General features: G+C 38.0%; 1 protein-coding gene across 2 annotated transcripts; it reads right to left on the bottom strand.

Moving 5' to 3' along the window:
• Positions 1 to 808: 808 nt before the first annotated feature.
• On the bottom strand, positions 809 to 23,725 carry usp20 (ubiquitin specific peptidase 20). 2 transcript variants are annotated; one of them, XM_072672154.1, is made up of 25 exons: positions 23,592 to 23,725; positions 21,404 to 21,508; positions 21,032 to 21,085; positions 20,107 to 20,169; positions 19,759 to 19,893; positions 19,366 to 19,468; positions 18,989 to 19,058; positions 17,467 to 17,580; positions 17,185 to 17,263; positions 15,926 to 16,382; positions 15,333 to 15,479; positions 15,092 to 15,204; positions 14,674 to 14,846; positions 13,748 to 13,842; positions 13,575 to 13,608; positions 13,387 to 13,432; positions 12,894 to 13,074; positions 11,648 to 11,774; positions 11,284 to 11,453; positions 10,955 to 11,036; positions 9,939 to 10,047; positions 9,161 to 9,263; positions 6,527 to 6,595; positions 5,782 to 5,940; positions 809 to 4,860 (listed from the first exon to the last, which is right to left on the bottom strand). In XM_072672154.1, exons 2-24 carry the CDS (start codon positions 21,482 to 21,484, stop codon positions 5,786 to 5,788), a joined length of 2,760 nt encoding a protein of 919 aa, XP_072528255.1. In that variant the 5' UTR covers positions 21,485 to 21,508; positions 23,592 to 23,725; the 3' UTR covers positions 809 to 4,860; positions 5,782 to 5,785. The 2 variants fall into 2 exon arrangements, with proteins under 2 accessions (XP_072528255.1, XP_072528197.1); XM_072672096.1 differs by having other exon boundaries at positions 13,718 to 13,842.
• Positions 23,726 to 24,848: the final 1,123 nt, after the last annotated feature.

Below are 24,848 nucleotides of genomic sequence, written 5' to 3' on the forward strand. Positions count from 1 at the left end.
GATACGGCCTTAGGAGTCACCAGTGTGGAGTTACATCTAAATTAGAATTATACATACATATATATATATATATATATATATATATATATATATATATATATATATATATATATATATATTATAAACTAGGGTTGTGGAATTGACCGCATTAAATGATGGAAGTCAGGGGCGCCACATGGGGGGGAAGAGTTAGACAATTCTAAGGCCCTGTGACTGCAAGGGGCCCTAAAGTTGATTCATTCAGTAGGCTATTTGGAAGAATGGTTAGAGTTGTGGGCTAGTGTTATATCATTTAATGTAGCCCAAAATATCTGGCAGTGCCCCTGATGGTTTACAGGGAGTCACCGGTGTGGAGTTTCTCCTATGTAGTGTGCGGGTGTGTATCAGTTGTTGTAGTGTGTAGAGTCCACATGGAACTGGTGGCACTCAGCATGCATGAACTGTGCCAGAGAGGCTAGGCACAGCCTTAGTTACCAGGAAGGCAAGTGTGGTTCTACAGTTATGAAGTTGGTTAAGTGATAGGTCTGTGAAGTAAGCTTGGAAGGGAGTGGGTCTGGTGAGCTTTGTGGGCACAGGTTGTGGGCTTAATTCAGCGAAACACAAACGAAAGGAGATACTACCTGATGACCCCTGTAAAGAGCTTGCAACATAGGGGGTAATTAGAGTATGGGTGAAGGAGATGGACTGAGCCCTATGCGTAAACCCCAAGGATTAGGTCATTACTTCCTGTAGTATTTCACTTTACCGGTGATACTGTTCCTGATCTTGTCCCAACCTTGTACTCCAAAAAAAATTAAATAATCCCAAATACAGTGATGAAAGAACAGGCTTTATTAGTTCATTTGTCAAGAAGTCAGAGACATCTAAACACTCAAATTACCTTGAGTCAGAAAGCCATTACAGCAGCACTAAGTTTGGAATTTGTCGAAACGAACATGATTAGCATAACAGACTGTTTACTGCTCAGTTGTAACAGTTTGACAGTTTTACATGTTTATTTTAACACCAGCTAGCAAGCCATCAAGCAGTCCTTGACTGGTCCACATAGCACAACAGGTTTGACCTTTTTGCTCAGTAGAAGAAAAACAATACAGAAACTTGAAATAAGACTAACTATTTAAATATGCATGTTTTAAACACGGATGAGACTAACGGTAAGATCAGGCTGATGCAAGCGCAGAGGATGGCTTGTGGTTATGTATAATCCACCCAATGCCTACTGCTAACCTTAACTAACAGTGGTGCACAGGATGATGCGTTATCCTCAGCTCACAACCCTTTGTAGTTAAATTGTCTAGAGTTTAACAATAATTGAACAATCACCTTCAGCTGTTCAGACTCCTCCCATTCACCTCATTGCACATGCCCTTAACTGACAGTATCGTCCAATAACAGAAATCTTCTCTACAGAAAAGTCACTTTTTGTGGGTGGTGCCACAAGGTCAGTGTTATACTGCAAATCCGTGTCAGAATGCAGAGGAGGATGTGTTGACCTATTATTCTTTGAGGACTAAATTTTGGGACGTCAAACCCTTCCTATCTCCCCTTAGCCACTTCTACTCTAGGAAGCCTATTTTGTCCAAGTTGTGCAGGTGGGGATTTAAAACCATGCAGAAACAAACATACATGAAAATAACACTGTAATTCAACAGTAACTTTAAACAGGGATTTCCTGAGAATTCCTGAATTTCTGCATAATAAAATTTCTGTAAGAGAAACAAAGCTATTCTAAGTTGTTTTCAAATAAAACGATTCATTCTAGAGACACTTCCAGACTCACATTTCTTTACAGTGGTGGTGGGGGAAAAAATAACAAGGCCAGTACTGTCAACAATTTATTTTACCATCTAAAATAACCGGTGAACCAAATGTGTGTCATGTGTCATTAGAAATTTACATAATGTTGATGAAGGTAAAAAGAAAGGTAAATCAGACTATTTTGACTTATGAACTATGTACATGCATCTGTTCACCCTTTTAGACCGGAACTTTCTCAAAACTATCGCTAAACAATATCTCTGGCATCAGACTGCAGTACCACCACTGTAAACAACTCAGACTCAGTAAGTTTCTCTAGAAAAGAGCATTTCACACGAAATGTATGCAATTCCTAGTGACTGAATTGTCTACAATTTACTCTACAGAAGTTCAATTTCCCCAAATTGGTTCTGGAGCCAAGCACTTCACTAAAAATGTTCATTAAAAAAAAAATCCAATTATTGTTTTCATAAGGCCTCCAAACCTACTCAGGATCAACTAGGAGTTAAATAGTGAATAATATGTTTAGTCAATAGTCAATAATATGCCTTTATTATTATTATTATTATTATTTTTTATATTTGATCTGCATTATTCAGTCATTCAGATGAAAGCAAGGTCAAAAAAAGCGTTTTGGTGTGAAATGATTAATTATTTATTTAATTCTAGAGAAATACAGTGTATTCACAACCATCCCATGTTTAAATTTTTTTTTTGTTTTGTTTTTTTTGTTTTTTTGGTCATTTGCAAACTTTTGCAATATAGAATTCTGTTTCTGCTCAGCTCCAGTGTGAAGAATTCTGACTCAGCATGTTTCTCGGGAACACAGCACTTCATACCAAACCACTCTGAATGACTTTATTTACATCTTAAGCATTTAATTACGCAGAAACTCTGGAAATCAGTAAAGTTCTCCTTTAGTTTACATATTCATTTGTAGATAACTACTAACATCATGTACTCCTACATCCATCCACACCTTATCATCCAACGTTTTCCACCAAACAGCAGTGTGTAAGGAACTACTGTACCTGAAATGTAGATTATTCTCTACAAATCAGAGGTGCTTCAGACGCACCATGACTTACATGGAATGATTTAGAACAATATATTTCTCCAGTTGGCCCTGACTCATCTTCAGAGCAGGTTTTAGCTACTGCCTACAAGGAAGGTTTACTCTGAAACCATGACAATAGGTGACAACAGAAGTCATTTTCAGGAGAATGTGGAGGATCACTGGTGTACTGTGACTCACAGTCTGTTTAGGTGTGAGGTCATGCTATGCCTGTCTGGGGGTTTACTTCTGTTTAACACTCTGCAGTTTAATTGAGTTCAACTAGCTGAACACTACTATAACTTAATAACAACAACATTTAGTCCCACTTTAGATTAAGTGTCTCTAGTAACTGCATGATTACACATTAATAATCCATGCAATAGCAAGTATACTACTGGTGATGTATTCAATGATAATACAGAATTACAGGGGTAAAGCTTGTGTAAATATACACATGTATATCATTTTTTTACTCTTGTAATTACACAACTGTATCTCAATAGCTCTAACACCTGTGTAATAGAAAAAAAGTTGTACATGATTTTTTTTTATAAGTTAGTATTTTTCTGTTACTACTACGATACTAACTAAAGCTGATATACATGTGTATATTTACATAAGCTCTGCTATTGTAATGCACCTGTAACAATGACTAAATCACCAGTAGTTACAGTATTATTACATGGATTGTTAATCTGTAACTACACAGTTATTAATATACCCTTAATATAAAGTTGGACCTACCCTTCGATAAAAACGGGACTTACTGCAAATACTGCAGCATTTTCCAATCTAATCTGTATTTGCTACATTTGTATTGTACCACACATTACCATGGACTGTAAATGGACTTGAAACTTAGCAGTCATTGGGGAGGTGCTAAATTTGCCAAATAAACATGAGAAATATGTGGCTATAGAACTGTGAAACTACAACTGTTAAACTCTCAATCATACAGCCCTTATTCACATTCCCTTCTATCTGAAAACACCACCCACACAAGCACACTCTTAAATATCCAGATGCTAAACAGGTTTGTTTGATTCCATAGAAGAATCGTTTTCAGTTTCTCTACAGAACCGCTTTTGTAAAAACTGTGTGTGTGAGTGTGAAGAACTTTAATGTTTTAAAAGGTTTAAATAAAGGAATGTAATTTTAATTAGAAGGTTCTTGTCACTCTTCTCTCTTATATGGAATCACTCAAAAGACCCTTTTGCAGCATCTTTATTTTTAAAAGGGTATGCTAATTACCACAAATTCATTTCTTTATACAAATGTACAGCTTACAAATAACCTTTGACTGAAGACAATCTGAAAGTGATCCACAAACATTTACATTTACTGACAGAATTTAGCAATGGCACAGTATTTTTTTTGTTTTACTATTTTGTATCACCATTTTCTGTTGTATCAGTTTTCTGTTCTAAACTACTGCCCATGGTTATGGTCTGTGCACTACAAATGCAGAATATAGAGATTAACCTGAAATTGCAGCAGTATTGCTGTAAGGATTTATAGTGTTTGCTTTCCTGTGGATCCGTTAGGGTCCTGTGTGTTTGCTTACAAATATGCACATTCATGGAAGTACACTTATGTACAGTCAACCTAATGCTACATTGACAAATGCATCTCCGCCCTTTGGAATTCTGGCCTGCTAAATCCCCCTGGCAGAATATGTACAGAATGTTTACATCTTATTTCGCCTACCTAATAAATACATTTCTTTTGAGAAGATGTTTTGCAAGGCAGCTTGATATACAGACTTTTTTGAACTTCAGGGGAAAATAGGTGTTTTAAATGTGAATTTGAGTTGGGCGGGGAAAGCGGAATACCCCCCCCCCCCCCAAACTGCAGGACAGTGGTTTATTCTACATTACTTTGTCCAGTAAGATCTACAGACCTCCTAGTGTACCAACTTTGCGCTTTTAGCCGTCCATGTCTTCTACAGGTAACAGACCATGGCATTGGGTGCGCTCACAAAGTGCTTACAAGAAAGCAGGCGTAAACAAGGTTCAAAAATGCTCAGTCACATTCAAAGACGCCACCTACATGGGAGAAAAGCAAGAATTAGAAATTGCTGCTGAAGACAGCCAGTGAAGTTATAATTAACTTTACAACCAGGTTTACACAAACCTAACTGTACATTTATCATGTATTTATTTTTTATTTAAAATGATTAAATCTGAAATACTTACAAACTTGTTACAAAGATAAACCTAAATAGTAGAATTTGATGCCTGTGTATAAATTTGTTGACTAAGCAAAAATAATTGCATCCCAGGAGGATCATCATAGGGCTGATTGAGAGAACTCCCTAACAGTGCAAATATGCATGAAAAACAAAGGACAGCTACTATATTCACATATAAAATAGTTCTGATTTCTATACCACTGATCACTACATAACTCCATATGAAATGTCATAGCTTTAGTCTTTAAATCAATTTGATGATGTGCCCGAAGTGTTGTTTTAACTGGTACCTTACTCTTAAATCACAGAAACAACTTTGAGAAGTTTGCATTTGTATGTTATTACAAAGTGCATACCTAGGAATGCACAAACGTGCACATACCTGTGTGTGCATTTCTGTACTGTATCTATGTGCCCAGAGTACCAAGTAGAATGAGAGCTTTCTGAGTGCTAACATATAAAAGGATGATGCTATCCTGTGTAGCTGGATGCACATGAATATTTTCAGACAGATCAGATAGAGAATGATGACTAGATCTCCAAAATGTCAAATCTGCAGAAGAAGGGAAAAAACTTTCTAACTTTCAATGGAAGTCAATGGAAAAAGATATTGGAGCATTTATATTGGTCCAATTATTATGTAATTCTGACAAAATATAAATAACAACTGCCAGATTCACATTATGTCAAAGTGTTTGAGCGATGACGATGGTATGTGTGTTTTGGAGTGAGTCCGCATCTGCAACTGCATAAGCCTCTATGACATGTGTCTTACTCGCTCAGAGTGCTCTGGTTTCTGCCTCTATCTTCCTCTCGCCATGTGTGTCTGGTTCTGGAGGGCTGATGCTCTGCCTTACTGCAATCTCTGGACCTCCACTGTAAATTCCCAATAAATACTGCCAGGTCTCCTCAGATATCTGTCCATAGTCAGCTCCTATACATAAAACACACACACACACACACACACACACAGACATATAAGGGTATTAAAATGAGTTTGTTGCTTTTGATGGAGTAACTGTCTATACTGGCCAGGGAAGGCTTTCTAATAGATTTTGGAGCACTGCTGTGAGGATTTGATTGCATATAGCAACAAGAACATTTGTGAGGACAGGATGTTGGATGATCATCCCCAACTCATCTTAAGTATTGAATGGAGCACCATCATTCCAAAGAACACAGTTCCACTGCTCCACAGCAACGGGCTTTATACCCCTCTAGCCTGCCAATAGTCATGGTGCCAATAGGTTCATGTTTATCTACTCCAGAGAGTCCTATTCTACTGCCAGTACTCTACAGTTCTCTACTTCTCTTTTCTGTGTCAGCAAAGGGTACAATTTAAAGTAGCTGAATATATTCATTCAAAGGGGTGTCCACAAACATTTGGACATATAGTGTTCTTTGTTCAAATGTTGGTAAAAGACCAGACGTGAGCATCTACCAAGCCTCTACAGTGACCTAATAAAATCAGCTGTTACTAATACCCTTTTCAGATTTCACACAATGATGACCAGACTCACCTTGTTTAAGCTGGACATGACCCCCCTTCATGACAGCAATCTTGCTGTTGTCAATTGGCCCCGGTGGCTCTAGAAAGAGAGGGGGGAGAGAGAGAAGAATACAGTGAGACAATGAATTGAGACAAAGAATACAGTGAGATTGAGCCGCTCAGAAATAAAGCATGTGCAGAATAATGTTTACATTTCAGCAAACTGAAGAAATAAGATGTGGGTGGTCCTGGCATACTTTTTTGGTGGTCCCAGAATGTTTGTGTTACAGAATGGGATTGTGTACACAGTATATCTGTATGAGAGTTTGTGCCAGAGCGAGAGAGAGCGAGAGAGATCTAATAGGCATGGAGAGTCTTTGGAGCTTAGAAAGTGTGTTTGTTTACCATTTACTATTCTAACTTCTGAGTGCAGAAAACTGTAGCACACAAGACGTTTCACAGCACACACAAAACCAACATAAGCCGATCACTTTCCGGGGTGTTTAGAAAGCTAAACAGGTTTCCTTACATCACAGTGAGACGGTTGTCTAGTGTCAATCATTTACAAATACTTACGTATACAGTAAAAAAAAAAAAGACAAAAAAAAACAAACAAAACAAAACTGAAATGTTACACTGCAAGACAGTCCCATTTTCCCACATGTAACAAATTTGATGTTGATTGCCTCACCTTGTACTTTACCCTGTGATCCCTAGACTTACATAGTTATTAATTATAAAACGTAACACAGTAATTACTGAAAAACATTAGGTCATCCCTGTGAAACTACTATGAATGCAACGAAACTGAATATGTAAACAGAAGTGAAATGTGGGTCCACACAGAGGCCATTAGGATTTATGTTTTTCTCTGCATAATTGAATCATAAAGATGTAAGCAAAGATATTCAGAGTGGTTTGATGTAAAAACACATTTTAGAGAAACATTCAATATTAAAATTGTTTACAATGGTGGTGATGAAGACCAGACGTCTAAGGAATTTAATGCCTCTAAAAGTTACAGAAACTGGATTTGTACACAGTCTGATCCTGGTGAAAAGGTATTTGTAAGGAAAAATGGTACTGAAATTTTTTGAATTTATTGAATCACTACATTTTCATTCTACCACACAAAAAAAACAAAAATGACATGTATGTCATAGATGTCATTTTGGACAGTGAAGGTCTTGTCTTGTTAAAAGAGTCAAATTAAGTGAGTAAAAGATGAACTGGTCTCAAAACGTAGTGTTGATTAGTGATTAGTGTACTGTTTATGTATCGTACAATTTGGTAAAAAAAAAAAAAAAAAAGATCAATGAATCAGTTCAAAAAAAGAGTTCAATGCAAAACTTTGGGCACCCCCAAAAAATTTGAGCTCTCAGATAAAATATGTGCATATTCTCAAGGTATGACTGTCTACGCAAGAAAACGAGAGGTCAAGATCTCAAAGGGAAACCACACAGACTTAGTTGAACTGTCCAGTGTCACAGCGGCTTTTTCAAGAAACATTATTTTCAAGGTTTCTTGTTTCTTCTTGACCAGTCATGTTCTGACTTTGCTATGTTTATCATGTATAGAATATGTTCATCTGTAGGGACAGGGTATATGGTACTTCGAGAATGAGGTTTCTGCTAATGAGGTCTCCTGGGATTGTGAGTGCAAAGCCTAAATAAATCAAAATTGAAACAAAAGCTAAAATCACACCGTCTGAAAAACAAACAAAGGCTTAAGATGAAGAGAATGGTTTCTACAGCAGGATAAACAATACCAAACAACCCTTCCGTTGTCACGCCCCTCATATTGATAAAAATCTGTGCCTAGCCCTCAAAAGAGCAGTACATCCAAGATGCCCCAAACATTTTGATAATTATTAGTAGGCCTTGCGCAGCCCTACTATTGTGCAACTATGGACAAATTCCTTGCATGAGCTGATTCTAAAAATGATACATGCCAACACACTGTTTATTGAAGAGGAACTTCAATGGAGAAACGACTAAAAATACTCCCATTTTTTTACTGTTACTGTTTCTGAAAAACGTCGAGTTTCTCCCTCATAATACACTTTCCATCAGAACTCAAACACATATAAAAAGGTATGATGCACAGAATTAAGTCATGCAAAATATGCTGCTGATCCTAAAACAGATAAAGATTAAATAATAAACTAGGTCAAAAGCTTGTTTAATTATGGGCTACATAGAATGCAAAAATAAACGTTATTACCCAGTGGCCGAGATTTTAACTCTGTTCAACTGTAAAACTTTTGTTTCATAGCAGTTAGGGATGCTTATTTTTAGTTCCATCTTTGCGCCTTATAAAATACTGTACTTTTTTATTTTATTCAATACATTTAATTACCTCAAATTTTATCTTTTTATTAAGATTAATGATAGTGTTCATTCTGTAAAACTAGCTGATATACAAGTGTACCAGTCTCCTGTACTCTGTCCTTTAATCTTCCACTCTCCGAGATAATCTGAGGTAGATGCAGGCAACTGTAGTGCAGAAGACTCTAATTTGATATTTGAGGCCTGATTCCACTTTCAGCCACAAGGGCACCCTCTGAATAAGGTATGGCACATTTCTGAACCCTTAGAATAAAAATAACCAGTTTCACTTACAGGTAGAAATCCTAAAAAACTGTGAAGTGCATTTTTGTTCGTACCATTGTCTTTGCCCTTGACAAAGCTTTCCCACTCTCTGAACCACTGCATGCTGATGCACAAAATAACAGTAGGTGCTTCTTCAGCCTGGAACTCCTTATTCAGCTACAAAGAGAAACAGAGAGAGAGAGAGAGAGAGAGAGAGAGAGAGAGAGAGAGAAACATTACTTAACATTAGCGAACACAGACTGTGACATTACACAGTAGGTACACAAGCTACTAACCAATGTGGGTAAAAGTGCATAGTACCAGTCACAAGTTTGGGCACGCCTAATCAAATGCAAGTTATTAGACAAATATAAAAAGGAAAGATAGAATGTGTGAGAGTGTGTGAAGGTGCAACTGCAAGCAAATGTGGATACTTTAAACAATTGAAAATATACTATGCAACATAGTTTTCTAATAAAGGAAAATAATACAGCACAACAATAAGAGTAGTACAAAGTGTGGTGTAAAAGTGGCAATTCAACTGCATTGTTAGGGAATATGAGTATCAAAAAAATAAAAGCATGGATTTAATTTTGTAACCAAATTATAAAATTCGTAATTTTGTATGCATAAACTTAGTGTATTGTTTTCATGGTCTGTTATCCACTGCTTGGTAAATTGTTCAAGAACAGAATCAAATTGTGATGAAATTCTGAGACCTTGTGATCATCTTAATCATTTTCTAAAGAACTGCTTAATTGTTATAATGTCAGAACTCTACTCTTCTAATAAATAGGTGTGTCCAACTTACAGTATGTGCTAATTCACCTACGTTCATGCTGATGTGCTCACCTTAATGAAGGTGTCTATCTCTATTTTCCTGCGCTTGGCGAGAGCTTCTATCTCCACTTGGCAGATTGCACAAACATAGAGGTGATTCACAGCTGGACCACCACCAAACCTGAACCACAACACAATATGTTTCACAAACAAGTTCCTTTCAGATTATGGATTAGTGAAGAAAGATGACGACACGCTGCAGAAGACAACGCTGTATTGAAAATGTTAAGACAAGGCTAGACAGAATATCCTGTTTAGTGACTTCTATTTACAGCCAGAACATCCCCTGCATGCTTCACTGTCTAGATGTACTGATTATCCCAACAAAATTCTGACTCGACAAAATTTACTTCGAAATCCGCCTGTAGCTCAAATTCTGTAAATATTATTATTAATTTTTTTTGAGAGCTGCAAAATATACCCAGAGTATAAGCAAATAACATTATTATCCATAATAATATTACCACATTGTGATAATAATAATAATAATAATAAATAAACTACAAGCTAGCGCCCTCTGGATGTTGCTCTCTATTAATATTGTCAAAACTACAGAGAATATATTGAAATAAATTAAAACTGATTTCAAAGGAATACAAAATTCAGTCCGAATGTGGCTCGGCCAAATTCAGTCTAAATCGGACTGTATCTCATGCTTGAATCAGGCTGTGGCTCGGCCAAATTCAGTCTAAATCCAGTTGTATCATAAGTAAATTGTCTTAATTCGTCTGTATCATAACTTAAAATGTTTAGCAGGAGGAAAATATTTTGTGTAAAGCTGGAGCTGGATTTTATTTCCTGAAAGCACAGATTACGAGACACATACACTTTTCTGTTGTGAATCTTAACAGTTGTGGGCATTATGTTTCCACTGCAACAGATGCAAACTATAGGCGATTCCCAATACCATCATCGATCAGCTCCGGCCTAGCTCTTTTCATGCAAACATCTGTCTGACTGTAGCTCCATAGAGTTTGCAAACTCTAAATAAAGGATGTTAACAGCTTAGAAATCACTAGACTACTCACCTGTTGTAAAGATATTCCCACACGTTCTGAGGCAGGATCACAACCAGATCGTCCACATAGTGATACTTAGTTGGAGGGATTCCTGTACAACATGGTAACTCAAGTAAGATGCTGTTTTGTTTATTTTTATAGCCAAATAATAATGACATTTTGTAATAAAAAATAAATTTATAACTGTAACTGTGGCATCAGAATGAGAATAACTGTGTAACTGAAAAATTCGGTCAGCACTAATGTTTTATGTTATAATGGACATATTTGACACTTTAAAAAAACAGTTGAGCTATGCGTGACTATAGTGAATAGCTGTGTAGGTTTGGGTGTGTTACCGCCGTGCTGACAAAGGAAGGTATGGTTAGTGATGGGTCCTGGCTCAGTGAAGGTGTTGAACTTGTTGAGCCATTCTCTAGAGATGTAAAACTGCAGGAGACTGGGTTCCTTCAGATTAGCCAGGGCTACAATCTTCTGCCTCTCCCTCACTGACTCCTCACTGCTCTTCCTGAGAAAGAACGAGAACATTAGTGAGACATATAATTACACAATGAAAAAGAGGTCATTGTCTCAGACTAGTCTAAATTAGATTAAATAAAGGGATTTCATGTTTTAAAAAATTTATTTACCCTAAAATGACAACAGGAATTAAAGTAATGTATGTATGTAATTAGGAACACAAAAAACCCTCACGCTTCTTACCGATAAAAGAGAACATAGGCTTCAGCGTTTTGCACCACAGTCTCATGCACCTCCGTTACATACTGGTCATCAAACTCATACCACTGCCCATTAATGACGTTCTGACAATACGCTATGTAGTGCCCACCTAAAAGAGTGAAAAAACAATCAATTACAGATGTCACATACATCACCTGCGAGAAGTTTGGAGACATCTTGATTTTTCATTTGTAATAATGGAGCATGTGTTGTGGATTTACCATAATTTGGGATTCCAGAAACATTTTCCCCTGGCCTTACTTCAAGGACCATGCCAACCCCCTTGAATTTCATAATTTTGCTGTGAGATCAGCACTCACCTGCTCCTATTTTTCTGGCGTTTTAATTAAACTTAGTGGCCAGTACATGCTTTCAGCATTGAAAATAAAAAAACTAAATCAGACAGTAGCTTAGCCAACTTCTGCCTAACTCTGATAGTAGTAGTTAAGATGAATTCTGCCTAAATCCGAATGCAGCTTCAGAAAAAAAAAAATAAATAAATAAAAATCTTTTTTGAGAGCTGCAAAATATACCCAAAGTATGAGCAAATAACCTTAATAATAACCATTGTAGGTCTTGGTTTATCACCTAATTGAAATCTAGCGCCCTCTAGATGTCTGGTTGTCTACTTTTTTTGTCAAAAATACGGAGGACATATTGATGCATATTGATGCTGAACATTCTGAAAGTATACTAATTCCCTCAGTATCAATACTATTCTTATCTTGTTGTCCTGCTTGAGCTTTCTTTTGACCTGCAGAGGCTTTCATAACGCATCACTAGTGCATTATGCTGCACTTTATCTTCTTAAACTAATTACACTCTCTGTAAGTGCAGTTGGTCAGTGTTCTTTAAGCACAGACGATATCTATGATGATGACGCCGCCTGCTTGTATAACGATAACTGATTTAACAATTTCAATAAAATATCATCATATTGCCCACCCCTAGTTGATATGTATATTTCTAAGTGAAAGTGAAGTTTTACATTAATTAAAGTGGTCAGGCCCCATAATTAAAATGATTGACTATGGTCAGTAAAAAAATAACCTGATGTAGGGAGATGCTATTGTGTTTGATTGTTTTACTCCAGAAACTACTCCTTTTATAATATGCATAGTTACTGTCAGCTATTTCTTGAGTTTAATGACAGCAGTTGAAAGCTGGAGTTGTAATTTTGTCCTGAGCCGTAATGATATAAAAATAATGTGTGAAGATGCTGACTCACTGCCTGCTGTGCCGTGGTGGCAGATGACGGAGAGCAGGTCATATGTGGTGATTTGAGATGGGCTCTCTTTGGCCAGAAAAGGCTTTAGGTCCAAACCCTCCAGTGGAAAAGAGACATGGCTGCTGATCTTAAAAGAGTACATCACCTCATGTCGGAAGCGCTTCAGGTGAATACACAAAATCTGTAGGACAGGACAGAACACACACCACACACAAGGATGAACAACACAGGATAAACAGTTAGCAGACATCCCGACTGCCAACACATTAGCTGGTTAAATAATTCAGCTCATCAAAACAAGGCTGTGATTTATAATGCTGTATTTTACACAGAGATTTCATTGTTAATTTTAAATATCTGTGTAACTGGTGTGAAAAGCTGAGCTTGTACTGATCAGAGAAACACTTGATCTACAGTCACAAATACAGACAGCCAGGCAGCCACTTACAAGCTTAAGACATAAAGGGTTATTAACATGACAAGAAACACTTGCCTCTGGTAGCCGTAGGACTTTACAATACTTGACACCATTTCTCAACCTGTGGAGTAGATCAATTCAGTTGTTTTTATTTTGTGGTCACACAGCCATGCTGTCAATTTTACTTATGAATGTACTGCAAGAATACAGTAATAGAAGTAATTGAGCTAATAAATATGACCCTTTTAAACAGAGAATCTTACTTTTTGCATCGTTCACAGCTGTACATGTTATCCCCTAAAAAAGAAAATACAAACCCAGAAATAAATAAACAAATGTTTGTTATGACAGATCTCTGGATTACACTTTGAGAAAAGACAACTGTAAGTTCTAACAATTTTCACACCGAAATTTTGTTTGACGTTTTCTGTTTCACCTTTCAGTTCATCTGCAGCAAAAAAGGCAGCGAGGCAGTCCTCCAGTGTCACCATGGGACCCCAAAACCAGCTGGGGATACAGGACACTACAAATCTGCAAAGGACACAGATTTGCAAATTTTACCTTTAACATTCTATTGGTTTATTCCCTGTCTGTGAACCATTTTTAGAATAACATTATCTTTCCTACTCAGTGCAGCCTAGACAAGGTTGAGTTCATTTTATGAGCCATCATAATATAAAGGTTATTTAGGACAAATGTATAGTTGCAATACAAGTAAACAAACTAATGCAACTATTTCCAGCTCTGTCTTTTTGTTGTATTTGATTGAACTTTCACTCACCTAATAAATAAGTAATAAAGTAGCATTAAGTGAGAATTAGTTTTGATCATTGGCTCCTCCTACAGTTGGGGAATGTACTTTACATTTACACCACTGCAGTAACACTAGCCTTAAGATTTAACCATTTACACCCTTTAGCCCCAACTGTCCTTTCTCTCTCTGCCTACATCATTTGTTTTTTTAAGGTGTTTTCACATATGGGATGTTTTAAATGAACCAAACTCAGTTCAGTTAAAGTGAACCTGAAGGTAAACCAGCTGCAAACCTCACTGCACTTGTTCATCATATAACAGATCTGATTTGCCTAGCCAGTCTGAAAGCTTTATACACACTTCAAATGATCTTGGTTTATTGCTGTCAGAGCACAGGGTCATGGCGCTCTCCTCTAGGCAGCCTAGCAGAACCGGGTATGAAATCCAGTGAACAATAATCCAGAACTCTACCCATTGAGACACTTTTTTTTTTTTTCAACTCTGCTTCAGGTCGTGCCTTAAAATCACAGATATTATTAATTGAATAATAACCCTGTGCTTCAAAGAGTTAAGAATCAAATAGCTATTTTAAAGCCCTCTCTTTCCCACCTGCGTATAGACTCCATGATGTAGGAGATCCAGCCTTGGGAGGCGTAGGTGTCTGTACAGACCCCTGTCTTGGCTGGAGCACTCTGGTGGATGGATGAATGGAGCTTGGCCAGGTCCTCTTTCCCCGGGATGGGCAACGACAAATCTTGAAACGTTTCAACTGTCGATGACACCTGCAGAGATGGAAAAGCAACAATATGTCTTGGCTGCTCGACTACACGTGTGGTAGGGGGAACTGGTTACATTTTTGTCTGAATCGTCACTGCACTGTTACTGCAGATGTGAAGTTACAAAGTGTAGAGTTTACAATTCTATTTTTTGAAGGAGGTCTTGAATGACTGGATGACACAACACTGCAACCTATACACTGAGCTTGTACTGCCCTCTAGTGCTGACAGCTGCATACAGCCTCTCTCACCCGGTCACATGTCAAGCACTGGACCAGACTCAGAATGGAGCCGTCAAAGATGTCTGAAATAACACTGCGGAAACGGGACTGCTTCTTCTTCTTGGCACCCAAGAGCATCTGAGCTGTAGGGCAAGTAAAAGAGGAAGGTTATGGGAAGTGTAGCGCCTGTATGTTGTTGTTATTATTAATATATATATATATCCCACAATATCTCACACACAAACACAGCAGTATATGTAAAGGGTCATACCTTTCTTAAAGGCATAGACAGGGCTGGCTCTCAGTGGGCTGGACCTGGGCGGGCTGCTGGACAGTTTGGAGTGAAGTTCCTGCACGCTGTGGGTGGGACTACAAGGACGGGAGGCAGGACGATGCATGGATGCCTCATTATCAGGTTCTGGAAATGAGTAAGAAGGACAAAAAGCATATAAAAAAAAACATCATAGAGAGCCTTCCTGTCTCTTCTGTTAGAAAGGAAAATGCATCATGATTTAATTCTTTACACCTATTACATACCCCTACATATGTTTATAAAGGCCTCCTTGTACATTACACATAAGCCACTTTCACATATGAACTCAGAGAACCAAGACATTACGTGGACTTTGTACTAGGGGCTTTCAGGATAAAATCTGGGTAATGCCTGGAACAAGTGACCCTGGTAAATTCTGGAAGTTATGGGTTACAGTGCATATCTGAAAGGGTCTTTAGTAACAGTAGAATAATTACATCGACAGTGGAGATCATACTTGTAATAAAAGCCCTATTTGTGTTTTTATTATGACTAACTTTATTTAAAAACTAAAGGAGGTGTGTGTGAAAAGGAAGTATGTGTTTTTGAACCTGTGTTGCCCGGAGTTTGGCTGGTCCTGGGTGGTCCTGCTTGGTCTCCAGCTCGCTCTGCCTGTTCCTCCTGTGCTGCTGTGTCCACGTCTGCATCCTCATCGATCTCCTGTGTCCTCTCTTCCCCCTTGTCCTCCTTTCTCCTTTCCTTCTGCCTTTCCTTCTCAGAAATCCCTCTGCTGCTGCGGGGTCCCACACACTCATCCTGAATCAGAAGCTCTGCATCTCCTCCTCCAGTCCCACCCACTCGCTCTCCGTCTCCTCTCTCGCTCCCTGAGCCTGAGTCACATGACAGGAAGTCATCCTCTGAGGGACTGCGGTCGCCGTTGCCATGGTTTCGGTTGTCAAGGCTGCGTTCTGGGCCACTGTCGGCACTGCTGCTGCTGCAGTCAGCAAAAGGCTCTTTCAGCTCCTCGTGGAGCTGGTCCATCAGACAGCGCAGAAACTCCTGAGTGTCCTGCAGAGAAAAGGCAAAAGCTGTACTTGATTATCCTAAGTATGGAGTGTTGGTTGGCAGGAGAGTCTGATAAAGAGTGACAGGGTCTGTAGCTAGTAGGTTTCAGGGGTATTAATTTTTCTAAACTTTTTTTTAAAAATCCCAACAGACTATTACATATTATTTAAAAAGAGGCACTCATTGGATTTATACAATTAACTCATTCACGCAATGGCACAAAACAGTTTCCTGCAGGCTTAGTATAGAAAACAGATAGGAATACTGATTTGAAAGAAACCTTCCTGCCCCAGTCAAACTTGCAGTTGACCAATAATATCTATATATAATCTATACATCTATATAATACAGCTGCGATCATTTTAGATACGTCTGCTATGTTTAACGTAAAACTGCTATATATTGATGCATTAAATAGAATAGATGGAAAACAAACAGGAAGTCAGGTCTAAGTAATATAAATATTGTAGTAGAGGAATTTGATTTCATTTATTGCCTCTTATTAATCTTATGTTACATAATATAACATAATATAAAATGTCATCCTCATGCTGGTTGCATTTTACATGCAATATGTTGCATTGGCCATAATCAAATTTATTCCAGCTATCATTGTTTATTTAAAAGTTTAATTTAAAAACACATCTTAAATCTGACCTAGACTCTTTGATAGGACTCTTCAAGAACATATTCAACAGAATTATTAGGAAGATATTGGTAAATGAGGCTCATTGGTGGTCAAGAGATCTGTGGTTGAGTGTGTGTGTGTGTGTGTGATGGGGAAATTGTAGTGTTCTCTACAAACCTGCTGGGCGTAGCCTCGAAACATAGGATTCACCAGTTTAATGCCATGAAACAGACTAGTGGGGACCACATAACTGGGCCTAGACAGAGGGTGGAAGAGAACAGTGAAAAGAGAGGGGATGTTAAAAGAGGAGACAGAACGAATTAGAACATTTTGGCCTGAAGGTGGTTATAGCCATTTATTATTATGAGCTGACTATTATAGTAGTCCCAAAAATAGACCAGCCTTTTTTGACCTTGACGAATTACATTACTCCAGTGTGTGTGTGTGGCTTTATTGTACCTTTTCTTGTGCCAGAGCTCAGAGATGAGTTTCTGATAGCTTTTGCAAAGAGCAGGTTTCTTATCTGTGCGCACCAACCCACTGCAGTCTAGAAAGAACTGAGTCAAAGGTGGACTAAACAGAGAAAAAGAGGGAGAAAGAGATAGATGCAAATCATTTTGGGCTGCATGATATGAAATAATCATTATATGGCAACACCAGCACTACATGTAGTGGTTGTGATGTACGCTCAAAATGACCGAAAACACATTAGTGAACACTTCATGTAACGTATTTGAGAATTGACCTGTTTTACTGGCATGTGTTACAAGTTTAATAGATCACGTGAATACACTGATCTAAAGAACCACCTAAACACCTAAACACCTAAAGAACACCTGTGATTGGCCAGTACACTCAAAGTAAACAATAAAACATTAGGTGACTGGTCAGAGGTATTTTTAAATTGTGGGCGGATATGTTACATATTGTGCTTCTTACATATCTGCTTGTTCCAACATCCACCAGCTTTCAGAAAGAGACCGCAAAACCCACAGTAGATGCCATATGAGTATAACTCCTTACCTCAGCTACTGTTACCAACTCATAGTCTTGTTTCATCTTAAACGCTTTAGATCGAAAACCAGTTATTAGATATCAAACAGTAGACGCCATAAAAATGTCTAACATATTTATACGTGTGTATATTTGATCTTTTTTTGATCAATATTAAGAGATGGCAATATTGAGAGATGCAAAACTGAAGAAATGTTTTTTTTTTTAAAACATCTGTAAAGTGTACTTAACAGGAATATGACTTTCTTGTGAGAAAGTTAGGACACTTTTATTACTACTTAAAATGCCTAGAATTAGAATCAGGTGCTGCACATCAGGTGCAGTTGATTAGAACATAATTAGAGAGAATTTGGGAGCTTTCTGAGGCCTTCAGAAAGAAAGTTGTAGATGTATACAAGTCTAGGAAGGGATTTGAAAGGATCTCAGAACACGAAATTGATCATTTTACTGGCCAGAAACTAATTTACAAGTGAACCAACTGCCAGCATGGCCAGTTCAGCCCAACAGCAGACCACAAGATGTATAGCATCTTCCAGCAATTCTAAAATGGACGAAAATGGATGTTTAAAAAAACAACAAAACAAACAAACAAAAAAGCGAGGCCTAGAAAAGGCCAGGACTTCTGAAATTAAAGAGATGATTCTTTCCCTGATGTTTTTTCTTTTTCTTTTTTGACAGTAAGAGTTTCCATACTATAAAGTGTAAAATTACATGCCTGAAATGCTCTCCTGGTGTGCAACAAATACATCATCAAATATCAGTCTGAAACATTGGTTACATCTAAATATGTCAGATTTCCATCATTATTTTTAAGCAATTATCTGATGCTAAACTGATTCCATTCATTTTGCATGCATTATTGTGAAGGCTGGTAAGCCCAATTCTTGATGCATATAACTGATTATCTCTAGAAAAGTCAGTGTAGAGTCTCAAATCACTAATGGCAGTCTAATGGAGTTAACCTCACCAGTTGGAGAGAGCCTGCAGTGCTGCATTCATGTAACACGAATTCCCAATGTTCTTCATCCCTGTGAGTCCTGAGAAATCCAGCAATGGAATGAAGTTGAGGAATAGGGCAAAAAAAGGGAGCATTGAGTAGCCCATTTATTTTCTCTGCTACTTTGTAGTGGATATAATGCATCATAAATACATGAATCCAATACACATCCACACTCTCTAAATACTTGCAGTATTAAATGAATTCATGTTCATATCATCATGTTTGGTTTCCACTCTACTGAATAGGATATTATTCAATAAAATTACAATTATCCAGTGATAAGTCCAGTGATCTTAGCTTGAACTATACTATATATTCGATTAAAAGTGTGTAGGTTTATTTACCTCTGGGCTTGAGCTCATCTTCTTCAGACTCTGAACCTTCTTCATCTGCCACCGCAATTGGCACAGCCTTTAACGGGTGACAGGCACTCTGGAGAAGAGCATCCTGGGGAAGTTATAAGCACTATAAGCAGAAACATCTGACCATATTTAAATGACAGTTAGAAGAGTTAACCCTGCACATCTAATATCTAAGCTTAGAAAATTAATCATTCAAGACATAAAAAAGAAAAAATGCACAAATGCCAAAATGTTGGCAAAACCAGACAAGAATATAAACAATCCAGGTGAGAATACATCTGTTGGGATGGGTACACAATAGAAGACATAGGAGTATACTTATCCATGCACCACTACAGAACTAGTTTCAAAGCAAGAGGGATGAGAAGTTTGCACCTGATCAAAAGGTTTATAGCGATGAGTTCCAGCTACCGGCACTACAGGCCTCTGCTCCAGAAACACTTCTCTCTCACACACGTAACACCACACCCTGAACGTGGTCAGATTCACAGTCAGATTGTGCTTCTTCGCCTGGAAAGAGAGAGACAAGCAAGCCGTAAAATAGATGAACAAATAAATATTTGAATAGTACAAAGTCTGATGACTGAAGATATGGAAAAAAAAAACCTGACGTGTGTTTATTTACTGATAGACTAACAAACATAAAATGAATGTAAAACCTTAAAATTCAATGATGCTTCTATAACTGTGGCCCATAATTCAGGTAAAGAAGTTCATAGTTACCTGGGCGTGTGTGGTGCTGTGGTCTGAATATGACTCTCCGCAGCCCACATAGGGACAATCAGACTGAGGAGATGGGTAACCGTTTAGATGATAATAATAACAATAATAATAGTAAATGATATTAACAACAACACCCCACGCTGTTGTCAGAAATTATGTATACTGCCATAAATTATATTACACTGCCGCTAACATAATGTCATAGAACAGCTCAACACGCTTGGAGGAAAAGACTAACCTAACCAATTTGCAACATCAGCTAACAGACGTGTAATGAGAAGATGGAGGGCCAAGCTCCTTTGTGGCCGGTGGAATGAAAAAATATTATTTATTCTGGTTTTTTTTTCTTATACTATTTTAAATCTGCAGTGGAGTTGTGCATGTTTACATTGCACATAGTCAAACTGACCAAACCGCAGATTTGGAGCTTTCTGCATGCTGTTTCCCACTGCTGCATAAAATATGTTCAAGGCTTTCGTTCTTGAAGGATACAGTGTGATTTCCCACAAGCGAGCGAGCTAACTCATTCAGAGTAACCACAATGAGTAACACATATGTAACTTATGGTCTGATGTGTTTCCTGGCTACTTGCAGAGGTTACTTTTTTGTGTGTATACTCTTTCTATACCTCTTTAATTTCTATTATATACTATTATCACATTGAATTTGTAAAATAAACTTGAACTTGAAAAGGACGCTATATAAATTTAACCATATCATTAATATTAATTATAATTATAATATTTGCTAACCTTGACATTTAGCAGCTCATACTAAAATGCTTCAATTTCTGGGTAAGAAAACACCACAGACAAACAGAGCCGGGTCTACCTCATCAGCACTCTCATACAGCCAATAGGAGCAAAGGCCAAATACTAGGCACATATTGTTCTAATAAATCAAGCAACAACAAAAACCTGCTCACCTGCAGGCATGCCCAGAGGTTGGGACCGCCCACACCGCATGACTGACAGGTACCCTAATAAAGGAAAAACAGGATGATCAAATACGTTTAATAATGGAATACAACATTTTGTACTGTGTTCATTTCATAAAACGAGCGAGAAATAGAGCAGCAGACTGCAGCAAATAAATGAATGCGGTACAACCTGAAACAGAACTAGATTTAAAGGCTTCTGCAAACCTTAAGTCAGGTCGAGGTTTCTTTGCACGGCATGTCAGGACATTCATGCATGAGAATGCTTGTGGTAAAGCTCAGGTAATTACTCTAGAGCAGGACAGCACTATATGTTACATATATATAGAAATATGCTAAAAGTATAAGTTACAGCCTTACCTTTGATTTCTGCAGAAGTTCCTCCTTGGTCACTTCACCTATAGAGTCCAGGTGAGGACAAACATCTCCACTGTCTGTCATCTTTTGGTCCTAGAGTGACTCAGCCTGAAAGAGAGAAGAGCACTGAGCTAAAAGAGCAGCACTGCGTGACTGTGTGTGTGTATATGTTCATCTATGATTACAATACCACTACAACACTACAGAAACAACAGCTGGCTTCATTTAACAATTACAGATAGAGGTGGACAGTAAGACGCTATTTCTTCATCATCATCATCATCATCATCATTATGGCATATTTCTTTACAATGCACTTATTTTCAGCCTACCGTGGAGAGTGTTGACTCTTAAAGAACACTGAACTACTGCAGTAACTGGATAACAGCCCAGTTAAATTCACTGTACTCATGGCTTTTAATAGTATGACTTGACTGTGAGACTTTTAGTTGATTTCTAACTTATCAAACCTCAACAAAAAATAACTAAACTGTGATACAGCAGTATGCAAACATTTGGGCATGCTGATCAAATGCTTTTTTCTATGAGAGAACAAATCCTATACAGAGAACACATTTCTGCACATTAAACACATAATTCCTGTTTACCTGAAGAACTGAACACACTGTGGAGAAAATACAGAGGATGTGGGGTGTACATGGAACATGGCGCAGTTTGTTACATTCTCTATTTTCTTAATATTTTATGTGAGCATATATTGTTATTGCTATCCCTACACCTTTACATTTTCTTACAAAATCAACTAAACATATAAAAATGCTTAGAAATTCAAGATTGAATAATAACTATACTGTCGACTCCCAGGCTGGACATGCCCACCACCCTACACCAATAAGAGTCCTTAGGCAAGTCTCCCAACACTACACTCACCTACCTGTGTTACCTACTAGTTATCCAATGTAAATCACTCTGAAGAAGAATGTCAACCCAAATACGACCAAAGTAACTGTCAACAGACCTACATGTCACAGAAAACGTCTCTGAATATTGTGATATTATATTTCCACCTAATCCAGTGTTCCTTAGTTACAAACATGATGTTTTAGGAGGTAGAAAATGTGTTTATTATAAGCTTTTTTATTATAAGTTTGGAAATTTGCTTTTGTTTATAAGCACTGTTTTGTGAGGGAATGCTTATCAGTCCTTGCAAAAACAAGAATTAAGAGTCAAACAGCACTATATGGACAAAAGTATTTGGACACCTGCTCATCTTACTGTGGAGGAAAGGATTTCTACTAGAATTCGGATGATCCCCATCCCAACTCATCCCAAACGTATTGGCTGGAGCACACTTCCACTGCTCCACAGCTCAACGCTGGGTGGCTTTATACCCCTCTAGCCCAGCCTGGCATTAGGCATGGTGCCAACAGGTTCATGTGTATCTGCTCACGGCAATACATTGGCAATACATCTTTACAGGTACTAGCCAATCTGTGTGTGTGTGTGTGTGTGTGTTTGTGCACTTGCACATCTATGTCAGCAATGGGTGCAACTTAGAAGTAGCTGAATGCATTCATTAGAAAGGCTGTCCACAAATATATGGACATATGGTGCACCGGAAGATAGCAGCTGAATCAGAATCTGAAGAAGACAACCCCACACACACACACACACACACACACACACACACACACACACGCGCGCGCGCGCATCCACACAACAACACAAACTGCTGCTTCATTCGCCTGGCACGGCTGCGTCCCCCAAGCAGCCATGAGCTCAATACAAGCAGCTGTTTCCCACCTTTACAACACAGCCCGTCTCTCAGCACTGAACTACACTGCCCATCTGACCAAATGCCCATCAGTTATACAGTGATATCCATACACACCGTACACAGAGCTGACACAAACGAGGGAACTCAGTAGATCTAATGGCACTGACAGCACAGTCACACTCGAAGTACAGCGTTACTTAGCCAGCTTAGGTTTCATCAATCAGCAGCAGTGAATTCATGTAAAAAATGCATCTTTATAGGGTCCTGGATCAACTCCACATCGCCAAAATTGCCCCAAAAGCCTATAAACACCCTCAACGCCAGTCTAAACACAGCCGAGGCCATTTACCTCACCGTTACCTAGCAAAACCAAAAAAAAAGCACGTGAAAAAGCACGAAAACACGCAATGACATCCGTATTAAGCCAGATGAAGCGTTGAATAGAGACTTCACCTCCTCAGCAAGACCAGGAGAAACGTTGAGAGGTGTGCATTTTACGTCCAAATGAAATGTCACGACTGGTCTGAGGCTCCTCAAACGCTAGCACTAGCTAGCCAGCAGGCTAACAACGACTAGCACTGAGAGCACAGATGCCCAGGCTGCTCCGCCTCCCAGCAATAACAACAGTTCACCACAGATTTTATTTATTCATTTATTCATTTATTATATATATATATATATATATATAAAGACCATATACATTAAAAATAAACTACGAAATTGGTGAGTTTCTTTCTTTCTTTATTTATTTATTTAACGAAGACTTAAATGCCTCCCTCATAGACCTTATACCTTATACCTTATACTAGACATGACATTTTTACTGCTTTTTTTATTCAAGACTTATTTTAATTCATTTTATTCAAATTAATTAAATAAGACTAAGAAAACCTTATAGAGTGGCTGTTTTTAAAACAGTGTATCATGAGTTGTTGAGACCTTGAAATTAAGAATGAACTGTTTTACATAATCATTAAATAATTTATTAACAATAACAATATCATATAATAAATTAAATACATTACAATGAATTAAATCAATAATAAATAAATAAATAAATACATTCAGATACATGCTTCCTGCTGCCTGGTGGATTATCCATGCACTGCATGCACCAGCAAACTAGATCCAGATTCCTTAAGTGTGAAATTGCTTGAGTAAATGTTACATTTTAAATATGGTACAAAATGAAAGTTTTATCGAGGTTTTTTTGTTGTTGTTGTTGTTGGAGGTGTTGTTGTTGGTGTTGTTGTTGTTGGAGGTGGTGTTGTTGGTGTTGTTGTTGTTGGAGGTGGTGTTGTTGGTGTTGTTGTTGTTGGAGGTGTTGTTGTTGGTGTTGTTGTTGGTGTTCTTGTTGGAGGTGTTGTTGTTGGTGTTGTTGTTGGAGGTGTTGTTGTTGGTGTTGGAGGTGGTGTTGTTGGTGTTGTTGTTGGTGTTGTTGTTGTTGGAGGTGTTGTTGGTGTTGTTGTTGTTGGAGGTGTTGTTGTTGGTGTTCTTGTTGGAGGTGTTGTTGTTGGTGTTGTTGTTGGAGGTGTTGTTGTTGGTGTTGGAGGTGGTGTTGTTGGTGGTGGTGTTGTTGTTGGTGTTGGTGTTGTTGTTGTTGGTGGTGTTGTTGTTGGTGGTGTGGTGTTGTTGTTGGTGGTATTGTTGGTGGTGTGGTGTTGTTTTTGTTGTTGTTGTTGTTGGTGTTGTGGTGTTGTTTTTGTTGTT

Source organism: Salminus brasiliensis, chromosome 1 (genome assembly GCF_030463535.1).
Source record: "Salminus brasiliensis chromosome 1, fSalBra1.hap2, whole genome shotgun sequence".
Classification (NCBI taxonomy): Eukaryota; Metazoa; Chordata; class Actinopteri; order Characiformes; family Bryconidae; genus Salminus; species Salminus brasiliensis.

Bases quoted from the DNA above. Each gene is read 5' to 3' on its own strand.
- usp20 (XM_072672096.1), bottom strand. From the start codon at position 21,484: ATGACAGACAGTGGAGATGTTTGTCCTCACCTGGACTCTATAGGTGAA. The intron at 21,086-21,403 runs GTAAGGCTGTAA...TTCCTTTATTAG, and splicing joins AACTTCTGCAGAAATCAAAG to GGTACCTGTCAGTCATGCGG. The intron at 15,480-15,925 runs GTTCAAAAACAC...ACTCATTTCCAG, and splicing joins CCAAACTCCGGGCAACACAG to AACCTGATAATGAGGCATCC.